At 38.6% G+C, this 22,387-nt stretch overlaps 1 protein-coding gene across 2 annotated transcripts in view; it reads right to left on the bottom strand.

The window, feature by feature from the left end:
* The window catches only part of srgap3 (SLIT-ROBO Rho GTPase activating protein 3), a 122,253-nt gene that overhangs the window by 76,101 nt on the left and 23,765 nt on the right, over positions 1–22,387 (bottom strand). For both annotated transcript variants that reach the window (XM_067460155.1, XM_067460156.1), the window contains exon 2: positions 12,876–13,053. In XM_067460155.1, coding sequence (XP_067316256.1) covers positions 12,876–13,053 — 178 coding nt within the window. The remainder of the gene's footprint in view (positions 1–12,875; positions 13,054–22,387) is intronic.

The raw sequence follows: 22,387 nt of genomic DNA, 5'->3' as shown, positions 1-22,387 counted from the left end.
AATGTCTCTAAATTGACAGATTTTCACTCCGGTGATGTATACTGGTAGCCTGACAAGCCAGACCCACATCAAGATGTTTAGGTCTGGAAACTCACCATAGACAGGGCTCAATCCGAGGGGCGGGATTAACGAGTGTCTTTCAAACTCCTTCTGCGCGCAATTGGATAGCGCTACAACCAACCAGAGCAACGAAGGTGAAGCTAGAGCTAGTTGACAGATTAAACATTCACCGTATCAGGTCGGCAAAACTTCGAACACATCTTCCCTTTTTAAGAATGACTTCAGTGCCGTTCTTTGCTCTTTTCTCAGAGAAAAGCTTAACTCCAAATCTTCCAGAGTCACGGCCAAAGCCAATTCGAAAGACCGCCGTTCGCCAGTTTCTGTGTTTACTAGTAACACGCAAGCGCAACTCTGCCGTCATTATGTTAAACCCTGCCCACCGACTCTATAAACGATGTGATTGGCCTGATCAGAGTTTGGTTTTTACAGCTCAGAACTGTATTGAGAGTTGCTTGACAATACTCGCGGCAGATAAGATTTGCTGCCGCTAGGGTGCGTCTAGATTTCTAGACTAGTATGCTGAACTTCTCCAATCATTTTTTCATCTTAAACCCCACCCCTCACAAGTCATAACCTATATCTCTTTGCAATCAGATGTACGTCATAATACAGAAGAAGAAGAAAAAAATCTGAATCATCACAACTTTAATGGTCCAATGGGTGGGGAAATAGTCATAAATAAGATCTTACATTTCAGTCTGTTGGCCTGAGCTACTGTATGACTTGAGAAGGGTTAAAATGAGCAGATTTTCCTATGTAAAAGGGCGTTTGCATCCTTTTTCAAACTTGAAAGTACCAGTAATTGCATGGAAAAGACCATAAAATTATTCCAAATGTGTCGATTTGAAGAGTCATACGAGTTTGGAATGGCATGAGAATGAGTAAATGATTAACTAATCCTTTAATGTCTAAGTCTGAGAGATTGACTTTCCAAGCACATATGATCCCAAGGGCCTTGGCATGCTCTCTGAGAGGCTTGGCAGTGAGTGAATGAAGGCCGGAGGTGGAAGGCAGGTGCTGCCGTGCGAGGAGCGGAATGCAGCAGGAACGTACTGCAGGGCAGTTTGATTTCAGGCTTCTGTCCAATAGGCTGCAGCAAATCGAGTCTGCATGCTGCCACATATACACCAGAACTACATCTTAGCCCAAAAAATCAATTACTTTCGTACAATACTCATTACGGCCTGCTTTGTTTAAAATCCCAAATATTAAGGTGATGGCTAAATATTCAATCATATAAAATCTAAAATGGGTGAGACATATTGGGCAGCAAATGAACATGTTGTCCTCAAAGTTGATGTGTTAGAAGCAGGAAAAATGGGCAAGAGTAAGGATTTGAACAAGTTTGGAAAGGGCCTATTTGTGATGGCTTTAGATGACTGGGTCAGAGCATCCCCAAAACTGCAGCTCTTGTCAGGTGTTCTGGGTCTGCTGTGGTCAGGATCTATCAAAAGTGGTCTAAGGAAGGAACAGTGGTGAAATGGCGACAGGGTCATGGGCGGCCAAGGCTCATTGATGCACGTGGGGAGCGAAGGCTGTAGTTCAAGAAGTTGAAGACGCTGGTTCAAAAGTACCAGAATACACAGTGCATCACCGTTTTTTGCATATGGGGCTGCATAACCGCAGAGCACTCAGGGTGCCCATGCTGACCACTGTCCACTGTTGAAAGTGCCAGCAGAGTTGTAAACATGTTTTTATTATTAAAAAAATTGTATGCAAAATATTCAGGACAGCACATTAACATGCATTTTAAATGATCATTTTTATTTAGTTATTTAAAGTTAGTTATTCACATTTTCAAAGAGTCTGTCTGGTCTGATGAATCAAGTTTTATCATTCTTTCTTGTCTGATGAATTGTTTTCTTTTACATCATATGGATGGCTGGTTGCGTGTGCGTCACTTATTTGGGGAACACATGGCACCAGGATGCACTATGGGAAGCCGGCGGAGGCAGTATGATGCTTTGGGCAATGTTCTGCTGGGAAACATTGGGTCCTGCCATCCATGTGGATGTTGCTTTGACACATACCACCACCTAAGCATTGTTGCAGCACATGTACACCCTTTCATGGCAATTGTATTCCCTGGTGGCTGTGATCTATTTCAGCAGGATAATGTACCCTGCCACAAAGCAAAAATGGTTCAGGAATGGTTTGAAGGGCACAACAATGAGTTTGAGGTGTTGACTTGGTCCCTATATTGCACAGATCTCAATCCCATGAAGCATCTATGTGATGCGCTGAACAAAAAAAGCCAGGTCCATGGAGGCCCCATCTCGCAACTTACAGGATTTAAAAGGATCTACTGCTTGTGCCAGATACCGCAGCAAACCTTCAAAGGGTCTAGCGGAGTCTGTGTCTCGACGGGTCAGGGCTGTTTTGGCAGCAAAAGTTGGACCAACAAAATATTACATCATAATATTATGCCTGATCAGTGCATGCCATTATGAATTAATACTAAATGAATAACCACATTGCTATAATCAGAATGTATAAAAATATTTAATGTAAAATACTTATGGGTTAATATGTTGTACAGATTAATAAACCGGCCATAGCGAGTAACACTGAATGAGATCTTTGCAAATTAGCACTGATTAAATAAGCCAGTCACATAATCAAGGAATCATACTTTTTTTTTTTTTTTTTTTTTTTAACATTATATTTATTGAATTTTTAACAAAACAAACAGATGATACATTGGTGCCCAAATACTGTGTATTTGGACAATCCCATACACAGTGAAAAAGAGTACCCTTCCCATCTAAACATTTACTACAGCTATCTGGGATATTAGGTGACCAACGATTCAGTTTGACTGGAGTTATGTAGACTCTCATCAGCCATTTATATTGGAGGAGTTTCATCCTAGTACTAATTGACTGTTTTTGGGCTTTTAAACATGCAGCTTCCCAGTCTGCCACCTTTATCTCCTCTTGAATGTCAGATCTCCATGCATCCAGCTTATCAACGGTGGATTCCTCATCATGTGTTAGTAAGACTGCATAGAATAAAGAAATATGGCCTCTCATTTCAAGATTTTGCAATATAATATTCTCTAGGTTTGAAAGTGTTGGTTCAGACTCAATCTGTTTATATTTTGACATAATGAAATGTTTAATTTGTAAGTGTTTATAGAAATGTTTCTTTGGAATGTTATATGTTTGGCTTAACTGCTCAAATGTAAGAAGGTTGCCATCCTTATAAAGGTCTGCCAGCTTCTGTACACCTTTATCTGCCCAGCTTTTGAAACCCCCATCAGCTCTTCCTGCCTTAAAACCTGTGTTGCCCCAAATAGGCGAAAAAGGAGAGATGGGAGGAATACCTCCCATATATTGATGAGCCCTATACCAAATATCAATTGTATTTTTTAAAAAGGGGTTTTTTGTCATTTTTCCCAATTTTTTGGGGCATGAAGGAATCATACTTAACCATGCACTTAATTCTCCCATATTCTGGTTTACATTAACTGCTTCTTTTGAACAGGAATTTATATATTCCTGTTCCTCTACAGGAAGTATAAGATATGTCCTCTGGTAATTAATTACATTAATATTCTAAATGACTAAAATGCTATTTAAATCAACTCAATGAATTATAATTCATTTCACTGCAACAGCGCAAAATTCTTCAATTCTGATTAATGTAGCAATATCCACATGCATGTAAAGAAATACCTGACAGAAACAGACCTTCTGGATAATGGAAGAGAATATATACTTTTTTGGGGTCGATTCATTGGTACAAACAGTGCAATGTGTTTTGTCGTAAGCAACATATACAAATTTTAATATTTGCTTTGTGAACATTACACCTTACAATCAGTGCCCTCAATGCACTCTCCAATGCTTTCTCTTTCATGCATTAAAAACCATGCGTAGGAAATGGTCTTGTTGGTAATTTCAACCAAGCAAAACAACCTAGAGGTCATTTAGTTTACATTCATTTCTATCAGCCAAGCTGCCCTGCAAAATAAATGCAGAAGCCTTGACCCTCATTCATGTATACTTTAGAAGTAATCTACGCCTGGTTTAATGCATAGAGACAGAGCTGAACAGCAGAGCAGGTTGGATTAGTATTCAGGTACTGTGTGTTGCAAGTCTCAGCACCAATACGCATCAAATGAGACTGCAATAACAACACATGCAGGCCAAGGAAAGATAAGAACAGGAAATAGGGTAAAATTAAAGCTAAATGTCTGCAAATAAACACACACAAATGCATGCAGAGTTTGTGTTCTGACTGGTAAAGCCCAGCATGGATGTCAAGTCTGCTTTGTGGCGATAGGGAGAGGTATTTATTGACTTGAAACACTCACACATAGACACAAACACACTTACGGCCATTAATAACACTACTGAGGATTGAGGACACCTTCTTATCTCCTCTAGACATGTCATGGTCTGTGTATAACCACATAGGGTTTTTACACCTATAAATAAAAAGATGAGCAAATTGGCATTACATATTTGTAGATTAAACATTTTATTTGTTTAATCTTGCAAAACACCTACATTTTACTCGTCAGTGCAGACAGTAAATATAGAAAATTACTGAAGGAAACACTGTAGTTGCATTTTGTTGCCGTGGGCGGTCAGAAAATATATAATTTTGTATAAATTATAATATCTATTACACAGTGCCCCTGAACAGAATATTTGATTCTAAAGATGCAATAAACTGACCTAAAGTGTAAAGATATAATGTTACAAAACAATTTTAAATAAAAAAGACATTTGTATTCATCAAAGAATCCTGAAAAAGTCACAGTTACAGTTGACAAAAATATTAAGCAGTAATAATATTTACCAGTGATAATAGTAAGAAATCAGCTTATTAGAATGATTTCTTGTGACACTGAAGACCAGGGTAATAGTTGCTGAAAATCCAGCGTTCCCATCACAGGAAAAAAATATTTTAAATTGTAAGAACATTTCATAATATTACAGTTTTTACTGCATTTTCGTACAAATACTGCAGCATAGGGTCATAGATTGTATACAATTATGGCTATAGTGTCCGTGACGTCACCCACAGGTTTTTGAAGCACTTTTTTGAAGCACAAAGTGGGCGGGGCTGGCCATCTTGGCAGCGCGGCACTGCCGGATAACCAAAAATGGGCAAAGAGGCAGGACATGGACGGAGCTGAGGTGATGGTTAACAGACAGCAGACAAACGGCAATCCAACCTCAAGTTGCCTCTCCCTTAATTATGCAGAACTTTAAGAACTTTAATTGAATTTAAACGGATGAGTTATATAAAAAACATTACCTGCCTCACAGTTGCCATTAAAGCCAAATTTTACCATATAGACCAAAAACACTTTTTGTACCTGGCTGGCTGTAAAAAAAATTCAGCTGTAAAGTTGGGCATTTTAACATGGGGGAGATACAGATTTGACTCCTTTTTGGAGCCTGTCTCTAATGGCCAGTCGATATATTGCAGTTTAAGTCACTTCTGTGTTAAGTCACTTCTGTGTGTACTTCAAGAAATACTGCAGGAGGATGCCGCTTGCATTGGATGTCTTTAAAAAACATTAACAACCAATGAACGGTAGCGTATATATAGTACTATTTAAAGATATTAACACTTTAGAGTTAATGCGAGAAATGGTGAAAATTAAGACATGTTCCTTAGTCGTTCATACTATTGCATTTTGTTTGTGAAGAGACCATAAAAATGATTCTGATTTGAATGAGTCCATCTCTCCACTGAAATGACAAAAGTTTGTTGTCGATGTATGCACTTGTTTGTGTCTGCATTTGTGTGTGCTTGTTTCTTAGCATGAGTCAGCTCAGCTTGCGGGAGGCTTGCATCAGCAAAACTGGAACACAAAAGCTGACAAAATATCAAAGAAAAGAGGAAGGGGGGAAAATGAAGTACAAAAACAGAAACAACTAGAAAATGACAAGGCCAGACGCGGGGCCAAGAGAGCAGCAGCCATTGGCACTGCCGTTCCTCATTGTTGTCTGCAGTAATGTAGTCAACGGTGCAGTGAGACTGGCCCCGGGAGCAAGCAGCAGACGGCCCTCCTCAACCAGCTGCTATTAATTAAACCCCGCCAATCCTGCTGCAATACACTCACCAAACAACCTACCTACATTCATGATACAAAAAACTCTAAAAGAGTTTTTCACCTCCCTGAAATGTATGTTCATTTTCATAACATCACCAGAAAAATGTGAAATCTATCTAAAGCTGTAACAAAGAGTTTCTATGGCCATATCAGAGCTAGCATTGGTAGAATCCTTTATTTTTCACATCCCACTGTGACCAATTGAGGTCTCGTTTGCAGAAGTTTTACTGCAGACTCAGAATCCATTTGGCTTGATGCCACGAGCCAATAAGTAACCCTGACGTCCTGGATGCAAGTGAAAAGTGTAGCTGTTTACTGCATTGCTGAAACATTCCATAACACATATACTATGGTATTTCTAAAAAATTCATTTTGCCATTTCGGTCAACATATTATAACATATTTATATTCTATAAAAGGCTGTTTAAAAATATTTAAACTAATTTTTCCATAGTCTTGAAGTACCCCGAAATGATATCATATTAATCACAAAAGAGGATATTTTAAACAATATTTCAACTATTTCTGTGCACCTAATGAAAGTACAACAATAAAATACCTTTGGCAATCTTCTTTTGTCTTTCACAGAAGAATGTCAGTCATACAGGTTTAGAATGAGCATGAGTAAATGACATAATATTCTTTCTGGGTGAACTATCCCTTTAAAACTTAAAGAGGAAAAACATGTCGGATAAGAACAGTGGCTCAGGTAGAGCAACATTTTTAAGTCTAGGTTAGAAAAGGGTCAATAAGTCTAGAAATTGGAGGAAAGAACTGGCTATCTTGGATAAGCATGAAGCAAAAGTATGTTTTCTTTTGAGGAAACGCTTGATTCAAAAGGGTATTTCATTTAAAAATATAGCTGCAAGCAGCCATTATCGGGGCCAAGCGCAAAGAAGAAGACAAGACATGCCAGCATGGCTGGAAGTCTCAAGCCAACTGCAACAATGAGCCATTAAGGACCTATTAAGTTGATTTTAGGCAAAATAGCAGTCAAATTTTAAATACAGTCAATAATAATGGTTTAATGGTTTATCACTTTCGACCAATAGGTGTCACTGTTACGAAACTGATGTGGTTTAGTCAGATTGAGATGACAATGACACATGCAAAGTTTGGTGTCAATATGTCAAAGCATTGCAGAGATACAGCCTCAAGAGTAATTTTTGCATCATGGCTCAACTCTGTTGCAGTGGTATATGAAAACTGTTTTGTCTATCAATCCGAAATCCATAACTATTTGTCAGCATGGTCTGAAGACGATACGGATCAATTTTGGTGAAAATCGGACAAACGGTCTAGGATGAGTTTGAAAAAGTAGATTTTTAACAAATAACAAGATGGAGCACAGATATGTTTGCAAAATATGGCAAAATTGGTATCTATCTTCTCGGCATGAGCCAATGAATGTATTATGACCAGTCTCATTACAATAGGCTAATTTAATCAAAAGTTATTAGCATTTTTGTACATTTTATTACAACTTTTGACCACAAGGTGGCGCTGCCCCGAAACTTTTTGAATATCTTCGGGACATAGAGCGGAAGACACATACCGAGTTTTGTAATGATACACTAGTGCATTCTTAAATTATAGCATTAGCATTTTAAACCGTAATACTGCATTGAAGTCAATGGGAATTTCATGTTTTGTTTTATTATAGCGCCACCAAGAGGCACAATCCCACCAATTTTTTTATGTGTCCTCGTAGTGAGCCCATACATATGTGTGTCAAGTTTGGTGAAAATATTTCATTTTGTTTTGGAGTTATAGACATTTATATGAAAAAACACGTAAAAAATGACTGACACCTGACTTTGATTGGATTTTACTACCCCTTACTATCAATATTTTGAGATTTGGGCATTAGCGTATAGCTATCGACCTATGTTTCCGAACTTCTGAGGCTGGTTTCGTCTCGATCGGACTAGCGGTTTCGAAGATATCAGCAAATGTTTTTTAAGCGCTAAATTACAACTCTGCGCAAACCATATGCCGAAACCTGGCAAGTCTGGTATCGTTGGAGTCGGCAAGGATTCAGGAGACCAAAAAACACACTCCCATCAAAATATGTCAACCACACCCAAAGTTATAAGCGTTTGAAAAAAAAAATTCTCCACTAGGTGGCGCTGTTTCGAAACTTCTCAGGCTACTTCAGGGCATCGTGGTGATGACCCATACCAAGTTTCATAACAATCTGTTCATGCGTTCATAAAATACAGCATTTTTGCACATAATTCAAAATGGCCGACATCCAAAATGGCCGACATGGTAAAATTGGATATCAGTCGACTCGGCATGACGCCCTGAATCTAATGAGACCAATTTTATGATTTTTGGATAAACGGTTCAGAAGTTATAAGCCAAAATAGGCATTTTTCGTATCTCCGGACAGGTAGGTGGCGCTGCGCCGAAACGCTGCATGTTGCTTCAAGTCATGCTTGTGATGACATGTACCAAGGTTGGTTTGAATACGATAAAGCGTTGCGGAGATATAGCCTTTAGTGTGTTTTTGCAACCTCCACGTAAAATTTGTTTGTGCGTTTATTGAAAACGATTGGACGAATCAACTTGAATTCCATAACTTTTTGTCAACATGCTCTGAAGATGATCTGTTTCAATTTTCGTGAAAATCGGAGCAACGGCCTAGGAGGAGTTCGAAAAAGTAGGTTTTTCAGAAAATTCAAAATGGCGGGAAAATTTGCATACCGGAAAATGACATCATAGGGTGAAATCGAATCGGCTTGAGCCAAGGAATCCGATGAAAAAAGAATTTTGTTTCTAGCCCTTAGGGGTCAAAAGTTATAAGCATAAATATGAGTGAAACTTTGGACAGGTGGTGGCGCTAGAGGGATTGAGTTAGAGGCACCAAATTTGCTATAGTGACAGCTCAGACTGGCCTCTATGAGTGTGCCAAATTTCACAACTTTTTACCATACGGTTCTATGGGCTGCCAGAGACTCCTATGGCGGAAGAAGAAGAAGAAGAAGAAGAAGAAGAAGCAGAATAATAAATATAGCTGCAAGCAGCCATTATCGGGGCCAAGCGCAAAGAAGAAGACAAGACATGCCAGCATGGCTGGAAGTCTCAAGCCAACTGCAACAATGAGCCATTAAGGACCTATTAAGTTGATTTTAGGCAAAATAGCAGTCAAATTTTAAATACAGTCAATAATAATGGTTTAATGGTTTATCACTTTCGACCAATAGGTGTCACTGTTACGAAACTGATGTGGTTTAGTCAGATTGAGATGACAATGACACATGCAAAGTTTGGTGTCAATATGTCAAAGCATTGCAGAGATACAGCCTCAAGAGTAATTTTTGCATCATGGCTCAACTCTGTTGCAGTGGTATATGAAAACTGTTTTGTCTATCAATCCGAAATCCATAAGTATTTGTCAGCATGGTCTGAAGACGATACGGATCAATTTTGGTGAAAATCGGACAAACGGTCTAGGATGAGTTTGAAAAAGTAGATTTTTAACAAATAACAAGATGGAGCACAGATATGTTTGCAAAATATGGCAAAATTGGTATCTATCTTCTCGGCATGAGCCAATGAATGTATTATGACCAGTCTCATTACAATAGGCTAATTTAATCAAAAGTTATTAGCATTTTTGTACATTTTATTACAACTTTTGACCACAAGGTGGCGCTGCCCCGAAACTTTTTGAATATCTTCGGGACATAGAGCGGAAGACACATACCGAGTTTTGTAACGATACACTAGTGGATTCTTAAATTATAGCATTAGCATTTTAAACCGTAATACTGCATTGAAGTCAATGGGAATTTCATGTTTTGTTTTATTATAGCGCCACCAAGAGGCACAATCCCACCAATTTTTTTATGTGTCCTCGTAGTGAGCCCATACATATGTGTGTCAAGTTTGGTGAAAATATTTCATTTTGTTTTGGAGTTATAGACATTTATATGAAAAAACACGTAAAAAATGACTGACACCTGACTTTGATTGGATTTTACTACCCCTTACTATCAATATTTTGAGATTTGGGCATTAGCGTATAGCTATCGACCTATGTTTCCGAACTTCTGAGGCTGGTTTCGTCTCGATCGGACTAGCGGTTTCGAAGATATCAGCAAATGTTTTTTAAGCACTAAATTACAACTCTGCGCAAACCATATGCCGAAACCTGGCAAGTCTGGTATCGTTGGAGTCGGCAAGGATTCAGGAGACCAAAAAACACACTCCCATCAAAATATGTCAACCACACCCAAAGTTATAAGCGTTTGAAAAAAAAAATTCTCCACTAGGTGGCGCTGTTTCGAAACTTCTCAGGCTACTTCAGGGCATCGTGGTGATGACCCATACCAAGTTTCATAACAATCTGTTCATGCGTTCATAAAATACAGCATTTTTGCACATAATTCAAAATGGCCGACATCCAAAATGGCCGACATGGTAAAATTGGATATCAGTCGACTCGGCATGACGCCCTGAATCTAATGAGACCAATTTTATGATTTTTGGATAAACGGTTCAGAAGTTATAAGCCAAAATAGGCATTTTTCGTATCTCCGGACAGGTAGGTGGCGCTGCGCCGAAACGCTGCATGTTGCTTCAAGTCATGCTTGTGATGACATGTACCAAGGTTGGTTTGAATACGATAAAGCATTGCGGAGATATAGCCTTTAGTGTGTTTTTGCAACCTCCACGTAAAATTTGTTTGTGCGTTTATTGAAAACGATTGGACGAATCAACTTGAATTCCATAACTTTTTGTCAACATGCTCTGAAGATGATCTGTTTCAATTTTCGTGAAAATCGGAGCAACGGCCTAGGAGGAGTTCGAAAAAGTAGGTTTTTCAGAAAATTCAAAATTACGGGAAAATTTGCATACCGGAAAATGACATCATAGGGTGAAATCGAATCGGCTTGAGCCAAGGAATCCGATGAAAAAAGAATTTTGTTTCTAGCCCTTAGGGGTCAAAAGTTATAAGCATAAATATGAGTGAAACTTTGGACAGGTGGTGGCGCTAGAGGGATTGAGTTAGAGGCACCAAATTTGCTATAGTGACAGCTCAGACTGGCCTCTATGAGTGTGCCAAATTTCACAACTTTTTACCATACGGTTCTATGGGCTGCCAGAGACTCCTATGGCGGAAGAAGAAGAAGAAGAAGAAGAAGAAGAAGAAGAAGAAGAAGCAGAATAATAATAATAGGAACACTAACGATTTCAATAGGTGCCTCCGCACCTTCGGTGCTTGGCCCCTAATTAACAACCAGAGATAACATCCTAATGCGTAAAATGCTACAGGCTTTTAATAACTTCTTTAAACTTTGCAGAAAGTAAAGAACAAGGAGAAACCCTTGTCTGAAGGACGATTACATCCAGCAGCAGGAGAGAGATTTAAAATTCACCAGCAGCTATTTCTGCTCTGATTGAAGGAGCACTGAGACAAATGGTGAAACAGACGGAGAAATGAAGAGGAGACATAATCTGGCATGCACAATTAAAGGAACAGTTCACCAAAAAAATAAAGTTCTGTCCTCTTGTACTTAAAATCATGATGTTGAATGTTTTGATGTTGAATCATGATGAACTTTTATGGTGTCATTTTTATTTCATCAAGCACTAAATAGAATATTTTATAGAAACTTTAAAGCAGCTGTTTTACATACAACTGTTCATAGTGACGCCTCGCCGTGAGCGCTTGAGAGTTTTGGCAGGCAGCGTTTTTTTTCTCCTCAGTTGAGACTTACTTGTTATGATACGGAGTCCGCGAAGGTCTTTCTAATTTCACAGGTAGTTTGTTCCTGTATTGATTCTATATAAAATTGCAGATACAATGTAAATTATTTGCTCTGGCTCTTGTTTTAAATCATTTTGTTACTTTATTATTGCTTGTTGCGGTGGTTGGTCTGTGTTGTGTTTGTCCCGTCCCTCCTCCACTGTGATTGGACGGCTGGGTGAACATTCTTCAACTCTCGGCGACCAGTAAAAAACGCTGAGCGCTCAGCGCGTGAGCGTGAAATACTCGCTCGGCGCCTCGGTGCGCTACAGGCGTTCTAAAAACACGCCGCTCTCATTGAAAACAATTGAAAACGCCAGCCAGCAGTGTGAAAAAACACTTTGGTGGACACGCGACCTAAGTGCTGAAATCGCACAAGGTTTTGTTTTGTTCAACGGGAGCCGCACTAAAGACAGCTATTTATTATAACGAGTTGTTGTGAGAGTGCTGAATTCAGTAAGATCATGCTTTAGAGACTAACAGCCTTATTATAAAAGTAGAGCTCTTCTAATACCCATTCATAATCTAAACACAAGTTTAGTTTCTCAAGCTGCAAAGTACACTGCAAAGATTCTGTATTGACAACCGTATTTAAATCATGGTTGAATCAGAGACTGCAATAACCAATGACTGTGGTAACCAATGGACGAGACAAAAAGAGGTCAAACATTTTTAAAGTACTTAATTAAAAATGTTTTGCGTTGGTATCAAAATAGGTACAGACTGCTGAAATGTTGGTTCTGTGACAACCCCAGTCCATAACTTTTTTTGCTTTATTCCAAATCTTTAAAAGCCATATAAAACCTCTGTGTAATAAACAGGCTGAAATTGAAGATATATTTTGTAATGTTTTTTGGCAAGAGTTGCTAAATGATATATCAGGCCTTTTCTAATTTTGTGTTCCAAGAAAAAAAAATGAAGAGAGAAATTTCATTTTCTTGGTTGAACTATTCACACTTGCACATATCAAATAAGCCTCACCTCGGGCCACGGATCTTTGATGAGAACCTCTCGGCCAGTTTCTCCAGACTGCGAGAATACTCCAGTTGAATCTCGGCCTTGCGCCGAAAAAACTCCTGCAGGTCCTGCAACAGCTGGATCCGAGCCTCTGATTGCTGCTCCAGGCACTTGAACTGCTCCACCAACTGATTACGGATCTCTGAGCAACAGAGTACACATAAACACATTAGTCTGAGTCAGCACAAATCTCTATGTGTACATTTACAAAAGTAGTTAGGTTCAGATGGGTGTCGTTTTTTTCAAATTGGCTGAATCTGTGATTTAATCCATTCAGCCACTGACCAAAGAATTTACAAGATTATTCCAGTCATTCATGACTACTGGATACAAATATTGGAAGCGTTTTTGTATTCCTTACACATATGGAACAAGGTTACTCCCAAAACTTTGCAGTGTGTGTGTAGCCAAATATATTACATCATCCCTGGGTTATATCTATCCAATGAAGGAAAATAATCTACGACTTTAAAAATTTGTATGAAAATTGGTAAAGGGAAATTGGAAAAATGTCAAATATACACTCTAAAAAATGCTAGGTTGTTTTAACCCAATGTTGGGTCAAATATGGACTAACCCAGCAATTGGGTTGTTTTAACCCAGCGAATGGGTAATTTTAATCCTGCGGTTGGGTTAAATATTTGCTTAAGACAACCCAATCGCTGGGTTAGTCCATATTTTACCCAACATTGGGTTGTTTTTTACTCAGAATTTTTTAGAGTGTAAATTAAGTACACCAAGTCAGACCTGTGCTTTGTCGTTTAATACAAAATGGATGAGACTGAAATCCACACTTGTTTTGTCGATAGCTAGATAGAACCAGTTGTCTTCTCTTTGTTGTAGCACTTGCTGCTATTTAAAGAAACTAATATTTAAGAACAAAGCCAGTTTTCGCAGAAAAATCACTGACTTGCAGTTAATTGCAAAGAAAGGTTTTGTGCCACAAACAGTGTGTTCTTGAACTGACAAGCTGTTCCCTCAGTGCTGAGAGAGAGAAAAGCGAAAATTACACTAACACAACAGAGAAGTACATGTAGGTTGTGCAGTAAGTCGTGTCCCTGAGGCAGCCAGTTTCTACAGTGTTAAAGCAAAGCTTCTTTCATGTGTCATTTCAAAGAGGCCTCTATTCCTTCAAAGACTTCCTCTGAGGGAAATTTTTATTATTTCTGTTCCCTGCGCTAAGGTTAGCAGAACAATTAGACAACAGAAAAAAGCACAAAAGAAAGCTCAAAATCAAACACCACTTAGAAAGGTAGATTGCTTTACTGGAAATAAAATAAATCCACTGCAATATTGATTGACTTAAGTAAGGCTGCTCAGGTCGAAAATTCTGATCTGCTGCTAACACAAAGCAACACCTCAGAGCTAACCCAGTCAAGCTGTCGAGTGTCAGATAACTGCATTCTGTGGGATTTTTCACATATAAAACAACACTTCTGAGCTACAAATAGGGTTGCATGATACTGGACAAAAATAACATTTAAAAAAGCCATATATTTATCATTATGTTAATCATTGTGCCTTTAGCCCCAACAGCAGGGTGCACTTTTTAACTCAAATACCATTGTTTTACATATTCTTAATTTATTAGAAAGACTGTTCATTTAATTACCTTGAGCAAAAGTTAAAATACCTCAGTCTCAAAATATATTCAATCATTTCAGTGATTCTCAGTTGCTAGCTACTTAAAAAAGACATTAAATAGTAGCACAAACTCAACATTGCACAGCTGCCCACAATTGCATCAAGCATCAGCCACATTTCCACATCCATTGTGAAACGTGGATGCTTAGGAAAGTGCTGCGGCAAGTTTGTGTGCCACTTAGTGGTTTAGAGGAAAACTAAATCCAATGTGCCATTTATCTCGTTGCACCCTATTGTAAAATAAGAAATGTATTATTTATTAAAACTAATTTTAATTTCATTGTCGAACTGCTCAAATTACAAAACTAAAATTTCTCTCTTCATTTCATTTTCAAACACAACCCTCTACACACACTTTGGCAATACAATCACTAGTGAGTTGACTGTTTTTGTAAAATATTTGAATGTACACTCTTAGCATTATATGATAAGATAATCAAGCATTATTTAAATGATAGAACTGGTAGTGGTGCTTAAGATATTGTTGGTCATTCAGTGTTTCTGCATTTTAAAAAAAGATAATCGTAATAGATAATAGTAATTATTATTAAATGATAATATTACTAATTCTACTACTAATAACAATACAATGCACCAAAAAAATAGTGAGCTGCTGGGTTCATGAATATTAATCAAGTTGTCAGGGTTCGTTCGAACTGATTTGCTTAAATCAAAACAGGGACATTAATAGATGAACACCAGCCAATGAGATTGCCGTTTGCGCATTAGTTCCGCCCCACTACTGGAGAAACCTGCGTGTCTTCTGCTTGTTCTTAAAATCTGAATAATTTCACCATAAATCCGGTATTTTGACAGTAAAATACAACTAAGAATATTGTTTATATGTAGGATGTTGATTCTACAAGGTATGCAAGACTCTCTCTCTCGCTCTCCCGCTCTCTCGCTCTCTCTCTCCGTGTGTGTGAGAAACACAGCCCTCTGAGCAAAGTGATGGAAAGCCATGCGCCTTCACACCTGAGTTTACGGTAGGCCTACGTCAAAAACAGATACGCAGCTCATTCATTGAGCTGAATTGAAACAGCTCAGTCAGAGTGTTTAGACAGTGAAAATATATTTATGCTACACTTATACTTAGCCTCTAACACACACTGGTGAATAAAATCTAAGAATTTATTAGCCATTGGCAATTATATAGTCGCCCAGAGTGAAGATACAGTCGCATATGCGAGTGATTTACTCAAATTGTAGAGGGTTGAAACGTTTAACCATTGAGCTTTTATTTTGGCGGTTTGCAGGAAAATAGACGTATGTGCTCCTCTGACACTCTGAAGCCAGTGGCGAATATTTTTCTTTAATTAAATCGCAGACTATGTGATTTGATAAACACACCAATTCATAGCGCATTATTGATTTTATGTCTTGCAGCCCTAGCTACAGTACAAGAGAAGAATTAACATTACATTCAGCTGCAAAGACTGTAGTGTTGAAATGGGAGCGCTTTCTTTTTTCCTGTGATATTGTGCTGGGTTGACGAACCACAGTGCAGCATTACAATCTTCGGTTAACCACCGAACCTGGCTCTTCCTTTAGAAATGAGGGCTACTGCCTGCTGGCACTATTTGCCGTTAAAACCCATGTGGGCCCTATTTAGAGGTAGCTTACATACGGAAGAAAAAAAAGCTAACCAACCCAAAGCGTGACGATACCGTTCACTGAGACTGTTTTTCATTCTTTCTCTCTGCTTTTTCACAAACTTATTTCTCAGCATGTATTCATGTGACAAAACAAGAGAGCCTAGAGGAACGCCCCAGAAACATCTGACACCGTTTCGCATGAATGGCAGGCAGGACTTTTTTGAAAATACTCGTAAAAGGAGCAGGTTTAAAAACTTCTAGCAGCACGAGAGCCGAAAAATAGGTCACATTGTAAGCGAGCTTCTCACGGAGACCCTGAGCAATCACAGAATTATTCACAAGAAAGAGGATTCCAAGTGCGCTGCGTACACTCTGTGGCTTCACTTGATGTCTGGAACTTGCTCTCGGAAGAGGAATGCTGTAAATTTTGGCCTGACGTCCCTTCAGCCCGTGTAACACTTTGAACTGGTTACATTAGAAGAAAGGAATTACTTAACAGAAGGATTTCTCTGGAATACCCCCATTTGATGAGACCGAGCTCTGTCACAACCTCGGTCTGCAAATACCTGAACGATTGTGTCACACGATGGACGACATACTCCTGAATTACACTTTAAAAACAAACACATGAGTTGAGACCATCTGATTTCAATGAAAACAAATAGCCGGTCTCTCATATTAGCAAGACATGATGACTAAGCCATCTGAATAAATAGAGATGATGGATCCCTATTATAGAGTATATGAAAAGTATGGTGAAGAGCCAGAAATACACAAAAGATCATCTAATTATACAGGCAACAAGCTTAACCTTTAATTTAAAGGTTTTCTAACAGATACTATCTATCAAGATACTATCAATTATCCTATATACTGTGCGTCATTTACTTCCCCTCCCCCAAACCATTTCCATCTGAGCCTTGGGTCAATTTGTCTATATGAGGGACTTGAAATGTGTGTTATAGAGGTTCCAGAAATGTTCTTTGTAATTAAAACTCACAAGATGTGCTCTCGGTAGGTGTTGGTCTAGAGCTGTGGTTTTCTTTCATTGCTGAATTTTCAGAAGCCATTCGTTCAGTCTTCAAATCATTATAATATGCTGATTTGGTTCTATAGAACCCTTTCTTACACCATTTCTTAGAACAGTCAGCGATCTAGTTCATTTCAAAAGAATAAATCAGCAGTCTGGAAAAATTAAGTATGCCACTTAAAACTGCAGGTAATTGTTTTGAAGAAGTTCGTATATTCTCAGAGATTTGAGTTATGTGATCCACAGTCTTTCATTAAACACCCACCATTCACAGTTTGTTCAGTGTGTTCGCTGCCTTCAAGACTGCAGCATTCTCAGCTCTGTTTAAAGGATTAATTCAACCAAAAATGAAAATTCTGTCATTAATTACGCACTCTCAGGTCATTCCAAACCCTTAAGACTTTTGTTCATCTTCAGAACACAAATTAAGATCTTGGATGAAATATTAGAGCTTTCTGTCCCAGCTACGCAACTGACAGTTTGATGCTTCAAAAAGTTCATAAAGAGATCGTAAAACTAATCCATATGAATTGAGCTGTTTAGTCAACATTTTCTAAAGAGACTTAATTGCTTTATATGATAAACAGATTGAATTTATGCTTTTATTCACATACAAACATTGATCATCGAACATAAACAAAAGCTCAACCAAAGCTGGTTGACGAGTGAGAACAAACCTCATTGGTTCTTTCAGAAGTTCAAACGTGCTGCGTAACACAACAATGAACCTCACTGGTTCTTGTAGAAGATTAAACATGCTGAATAACACAAGAAGGAACCTCATTGGTTCTTTCAGAAGTTCAAATTTGCTGTGTAACAAGAATGAACCTCATTGGTTCTTGTAGAAGCTTAAACATGCTGCATAACACAACAATGAATCTCATTAGTTATTGCAGAAGCTCAAACGTGCTGCATAACACAAGAATGAACCTCAGTGGTTCTTGTAGAAGCTTAAACATGCTGCATAACACAACAATGAATCTCATTAGTTATTGCAGAAGCTCAAACGTGCTACATAACAAGAATGAACCTTGTTGGTTCTTTCAGAAGCTCAAACGTGCTGCGTAACACAACAATGAACCTCATTGGTTCTTGCATAGGCTCAAACATGCTGCGTAATCATAGACTATAAAAAAATGTGCACGTAGTGTCCGTGACATCACCCATAGGCTTCTGATAAGCCGTTCTGAAGCTTAAAGTAGGGGCGAGCTGGGCATTGCCATTTTGCGAGTGCTTCATTGCGTGTCACTCCCGGATTAAGCTCCGCCCACATCCCATGTCTTTGCCCATTTTCTGTTATCCGGGAGTGACGCGCAATGACTTTAGCAAGGACTATAGACGGCAGATAAATGGCTTTCCACCTGTCACTCAAAGTAACCATGGCCTTAATTATTTAGAACTTAAAGGCTTTATATTCACCCCCCCTCACAGTTGTCATGAAGGTCAAAATTAGCCATATAGGCCAAAACCACAAATTGTACCAGGCTGTAAACGTTTTTCTGCTGTAAAGTTGGGAATTTTAACATGGGGCTCAATGAGATTCTGCTCCCTTCTGGAGCCTGTCTCTAGTGGCCAGTCGAGGAATTGCAGTTTACATTACTTCGGTATTGGCTTCAAGCGAGATCGCGGGAGGTTGACGCTTGTTCGTAACACACGAGAATATAATTTTACTATAAAAACGTACTAGAATGGATGGCTTTACCATTGCACTCATGTCTTGTGTCTTTTACATGACATGGCATTCTACATGGTGCAAGGTAAAAGTAGTTCTTTTTTTTACTTTTAAAAACATGTGTCAAGACCTCCATCTTGTGCTTATCACCGGAAAAACACATTCTGTGTGAACGGCCACTACTCTATTTTGCTGCAACGATAGTTTGGCAGGTCTTGCAAATTACCTGGCTTTATGATACATTATCTCTCTTGTATCCAAAATATTTCCAAACCACAGATGTTGATTTTTTTGGCCAAGTCTTTATCCTGCCCTGAATTCACCCTGCCTGTTTCTGAGCTTTCTTCCATGTGTTAACGGTAAAACTGCTCTGTTCTATTCTCGCATTAGATTTGCATGCTGCATTCAGATTGCAGACTATGAAGCTGGCGGAAAAAGAAAAAAAAAACATTCTGGGTGGTTGGCAGGGCGTTGCCATGCAGTTCCTAAAATAGCTTTTTTTTAGCATATTGCTATGGAGTTTCTATGTTATAAGTGATTGCTAGCATCCAGAAGACCCTGGAAACCGCTTAAAGTCAGAAGATTCCTGCCACAATATTATATTCTGGTCCCTAAATATGGCTCTCATTCCTTCGAGAATGTCTATGATGCTTTCCACCAGCAGCACAATCTCAAAACAGTCAAGAAAGGCCAAGTCCTGTTGTGCTTGTGACACAATGAGGAACTTTCTCAAATACAGCATCATCTCACAAAATCCTTGCAGTCTCAACAAGCTATATTCTTCCATGCACCATTTGCACAAGAGTTCATTCAATTCACTTCTTTACAATGGTGAATTGGAGACTCAGGCCCTTTTCATGCAAAATAAATCAATACCAAATGGTTCCACCAAGTAATAAGCACTTAGAGTTTTTACTGCAACACAATACCAGTGACGTGGTCTTTATATGACACTGAAAGCTCTCCGTTCTCTGGTCTTTGCATGTATAATGCATTTTCTCAGAAAAGCCAGTCTTCGAGTATCTGCCGCCTTTTAACTTTCACTGTCTCCAAATCATTCCACTATTGGATTTGTATATTATTAGATTCGATTAAAGAGTCTCTATCTTTTTATCGTGGGTGCTACTCATCCATATATCTCTCAGTCTCTCACTCATTACACACAGTGATTATCCTCTTCAGATACACAGTGACTCAGATGCTGCTGTGTCAATGAGACACTCTCTGTGCTGGAAAAGGGCAAACACTTGCCTTGGACAAAGAGGAGTGAAATCTAGTCAGAGGAAATATTGCAGTAGATAAAGAGTTTTTAGTGATCTTCTGTTTATCACTGTATTCTAAAAAGCATGTGAAGGCATGGTTCATTTGTACACTTCTGAAGCATTATGTCACATTAAAACATACCTTGCTTCATTCAAGGCATTTATCAGTTTTAATTTTCTTTCAAATTGAAATTATCATGACCATTAAAATGACCTGCTTTTTTCATTTAAAGTGACATTAAACAACTTTCCTTTTCCAATGACATTGACTGTCCAGACTATAAGATAGATAGTGCTAACCAATACACATTAAAGGGATAGTTCACCCAAAAATGTAAATTCTGTCATCATTTACGCACCTACGTGTCGTTCCAAACTCATAAGACTTTCGTTCATCTTCAGAACACAAATAAGTTTGTTTGTTTTTTCATCTTAGCCAGTTCTGTACTCTCTATTGACAGCTACGCAACTACTAATCTGACGCTTCAATAAGTTCATAAAGAAATTAGAGCCTGACCGATATGTTTTTTGTGGCCAATACCGATAGGTTTAAAAAAAAAAAAAAAAAGGTCTGATATTGGCCAACATTATTTATGTGTATATTATAGTACAGTACCAGTCCAAAGTTTAGACACACTTTCCCATTGATATATCCAAAATTTTGACTGGTACTAATAATACAGTGGGTCAAAAAAGAATTTAGTCAGCCACCAATTGTGCAATTTCTCCCACTGAAACAGATGAGAGAGGCCTGTAATTTTCATCATACGTACACTTCAACTATGAGAGAGAGAATGAGGGGAATAAATCCAGAAAATCACATTGTCTGATTTTTTAAGAATTTATTTGGACATTATATGGAAAATAAGAATTTGGTCAATAACAAAAGTTTATTTCAATACTCTGTTATATAACCTTTGTTGGCAATGACAGAGGTCAAACGTTTTCTGTAAGTCACCACAAGGTTTTTACACACTGTTGCTGGTAGTTTGGCCCATTTCTTCATGCAGATCTCCTCTAGATCAGCAATGTTTTGGGGCTGTCGCTTCAGATTTTCAACCCCCTCCAAAGATATTCTATGGGGTTGAGATCTGGAGACTCCAGGACCTTAAAATGCTTCTTAATAATCCACTCCTTCATTGCCCGGGCAGTGCATTTGGGATCATTGTCATGCTGAAAGACCCTGCCACATTTCATCTTCAATGTCCTTGCTGATGGAAGGAGGTTTTTACCCAAAATCTCACGATACATGGCCCCATTTATTCTTTCCTTTACAAGGATCATCCTGAACCCTTTTGCAGAAAACAGCCTCAAAGCATTATGTTTCCACCCCCATGCTTCACAGTAGGTATAGTGCAACTCAGCATTCTTTCTACTCCAAACACGACAAGCTGAGTTTTTACCAAAAAGTTCTATTTTGGTTTCATCGGACCATTTGACATTGTCCCATTCCTCTTCTGTATCATCCAAAAGCTCTCTAGCAAACTTCAGACAGGCCTGGACATGTACTGGCTTAAGCAAGGGGACACGTCTGGCACTGCAGGATTTGAGTCCCTGGCGGCATTGTGTGTTACTGATGGTAGCCTTTGTTACTTTGGTCCTAGCTCTGTACAGGTCATTCACTAGGTCCCCTTGTGTGGTTCTAGGATTTTTGCTCAACCTTCGTGATCATTATGACCCCACGGGGTAAGAACTCCACAGTAAGAACTGTGGAGCCCCAGATCGAGGGGGATTATTAGTGGTCTTTTAGGTCTTCCATTTTCTAATAATTTCTCCCACAGTTGATTTCTTCACACCAAGTTGCTTACCTGTCACAGATTCAGTCTTCCCAACCTGGTTCAGGTCTACAATTTTGTTTCTGGTGTCCTTTGACAGCTCTTTGGTCTTGGCCATAGTGTAGTTTAAAGTCAGACTGTTTAAGGTTTTGGACAGGTGTCTTTTATACTGATAACGAATTCAAACAGGTGCCACTTATACAAGTGACAAGTGGAGGACAGAGGAGCCTCTTAAAGAAGTTGTTACAGGTCTCTGAGAGACAGAAATCTTGCTTTTTTTGTAGTTGACCAAATACTTATTTTACACCATAATTTGTAAATAAATTATTTAAAAATCAGACATGAAATGTGATTTTCTGGATTTTTTTTCCTCATTCTGTCTCTCATAGTTGAAGTGTACCCTATGATGAAAATTACAGGCCTCTCTCATCTTTTTAAGTGGGAGAACTTGCACAATTAGTGGCTGACTAAATACTTTTTACCCCATTGTATACATCT

This window comes from Pseudorasbora parva, chromosome 12, assembly GCF_024679245.1.
Source record: "Pseudorasbora parva isolate DD20220531a chromosome 12, ASM2467924v1, whole genome shotgun sequence".
Lineage (NCBI taxonomy): Eukaryota > Metazoa > Chordata > Actinopteri > Cypriniformes > Gobionidae > Pseudorasbora > Pseudorasbora parva.
Note: the sequence above shows the minus strand (reverse complement) of the source record. Positions and strands in the feature narration are given on the sequence as shown.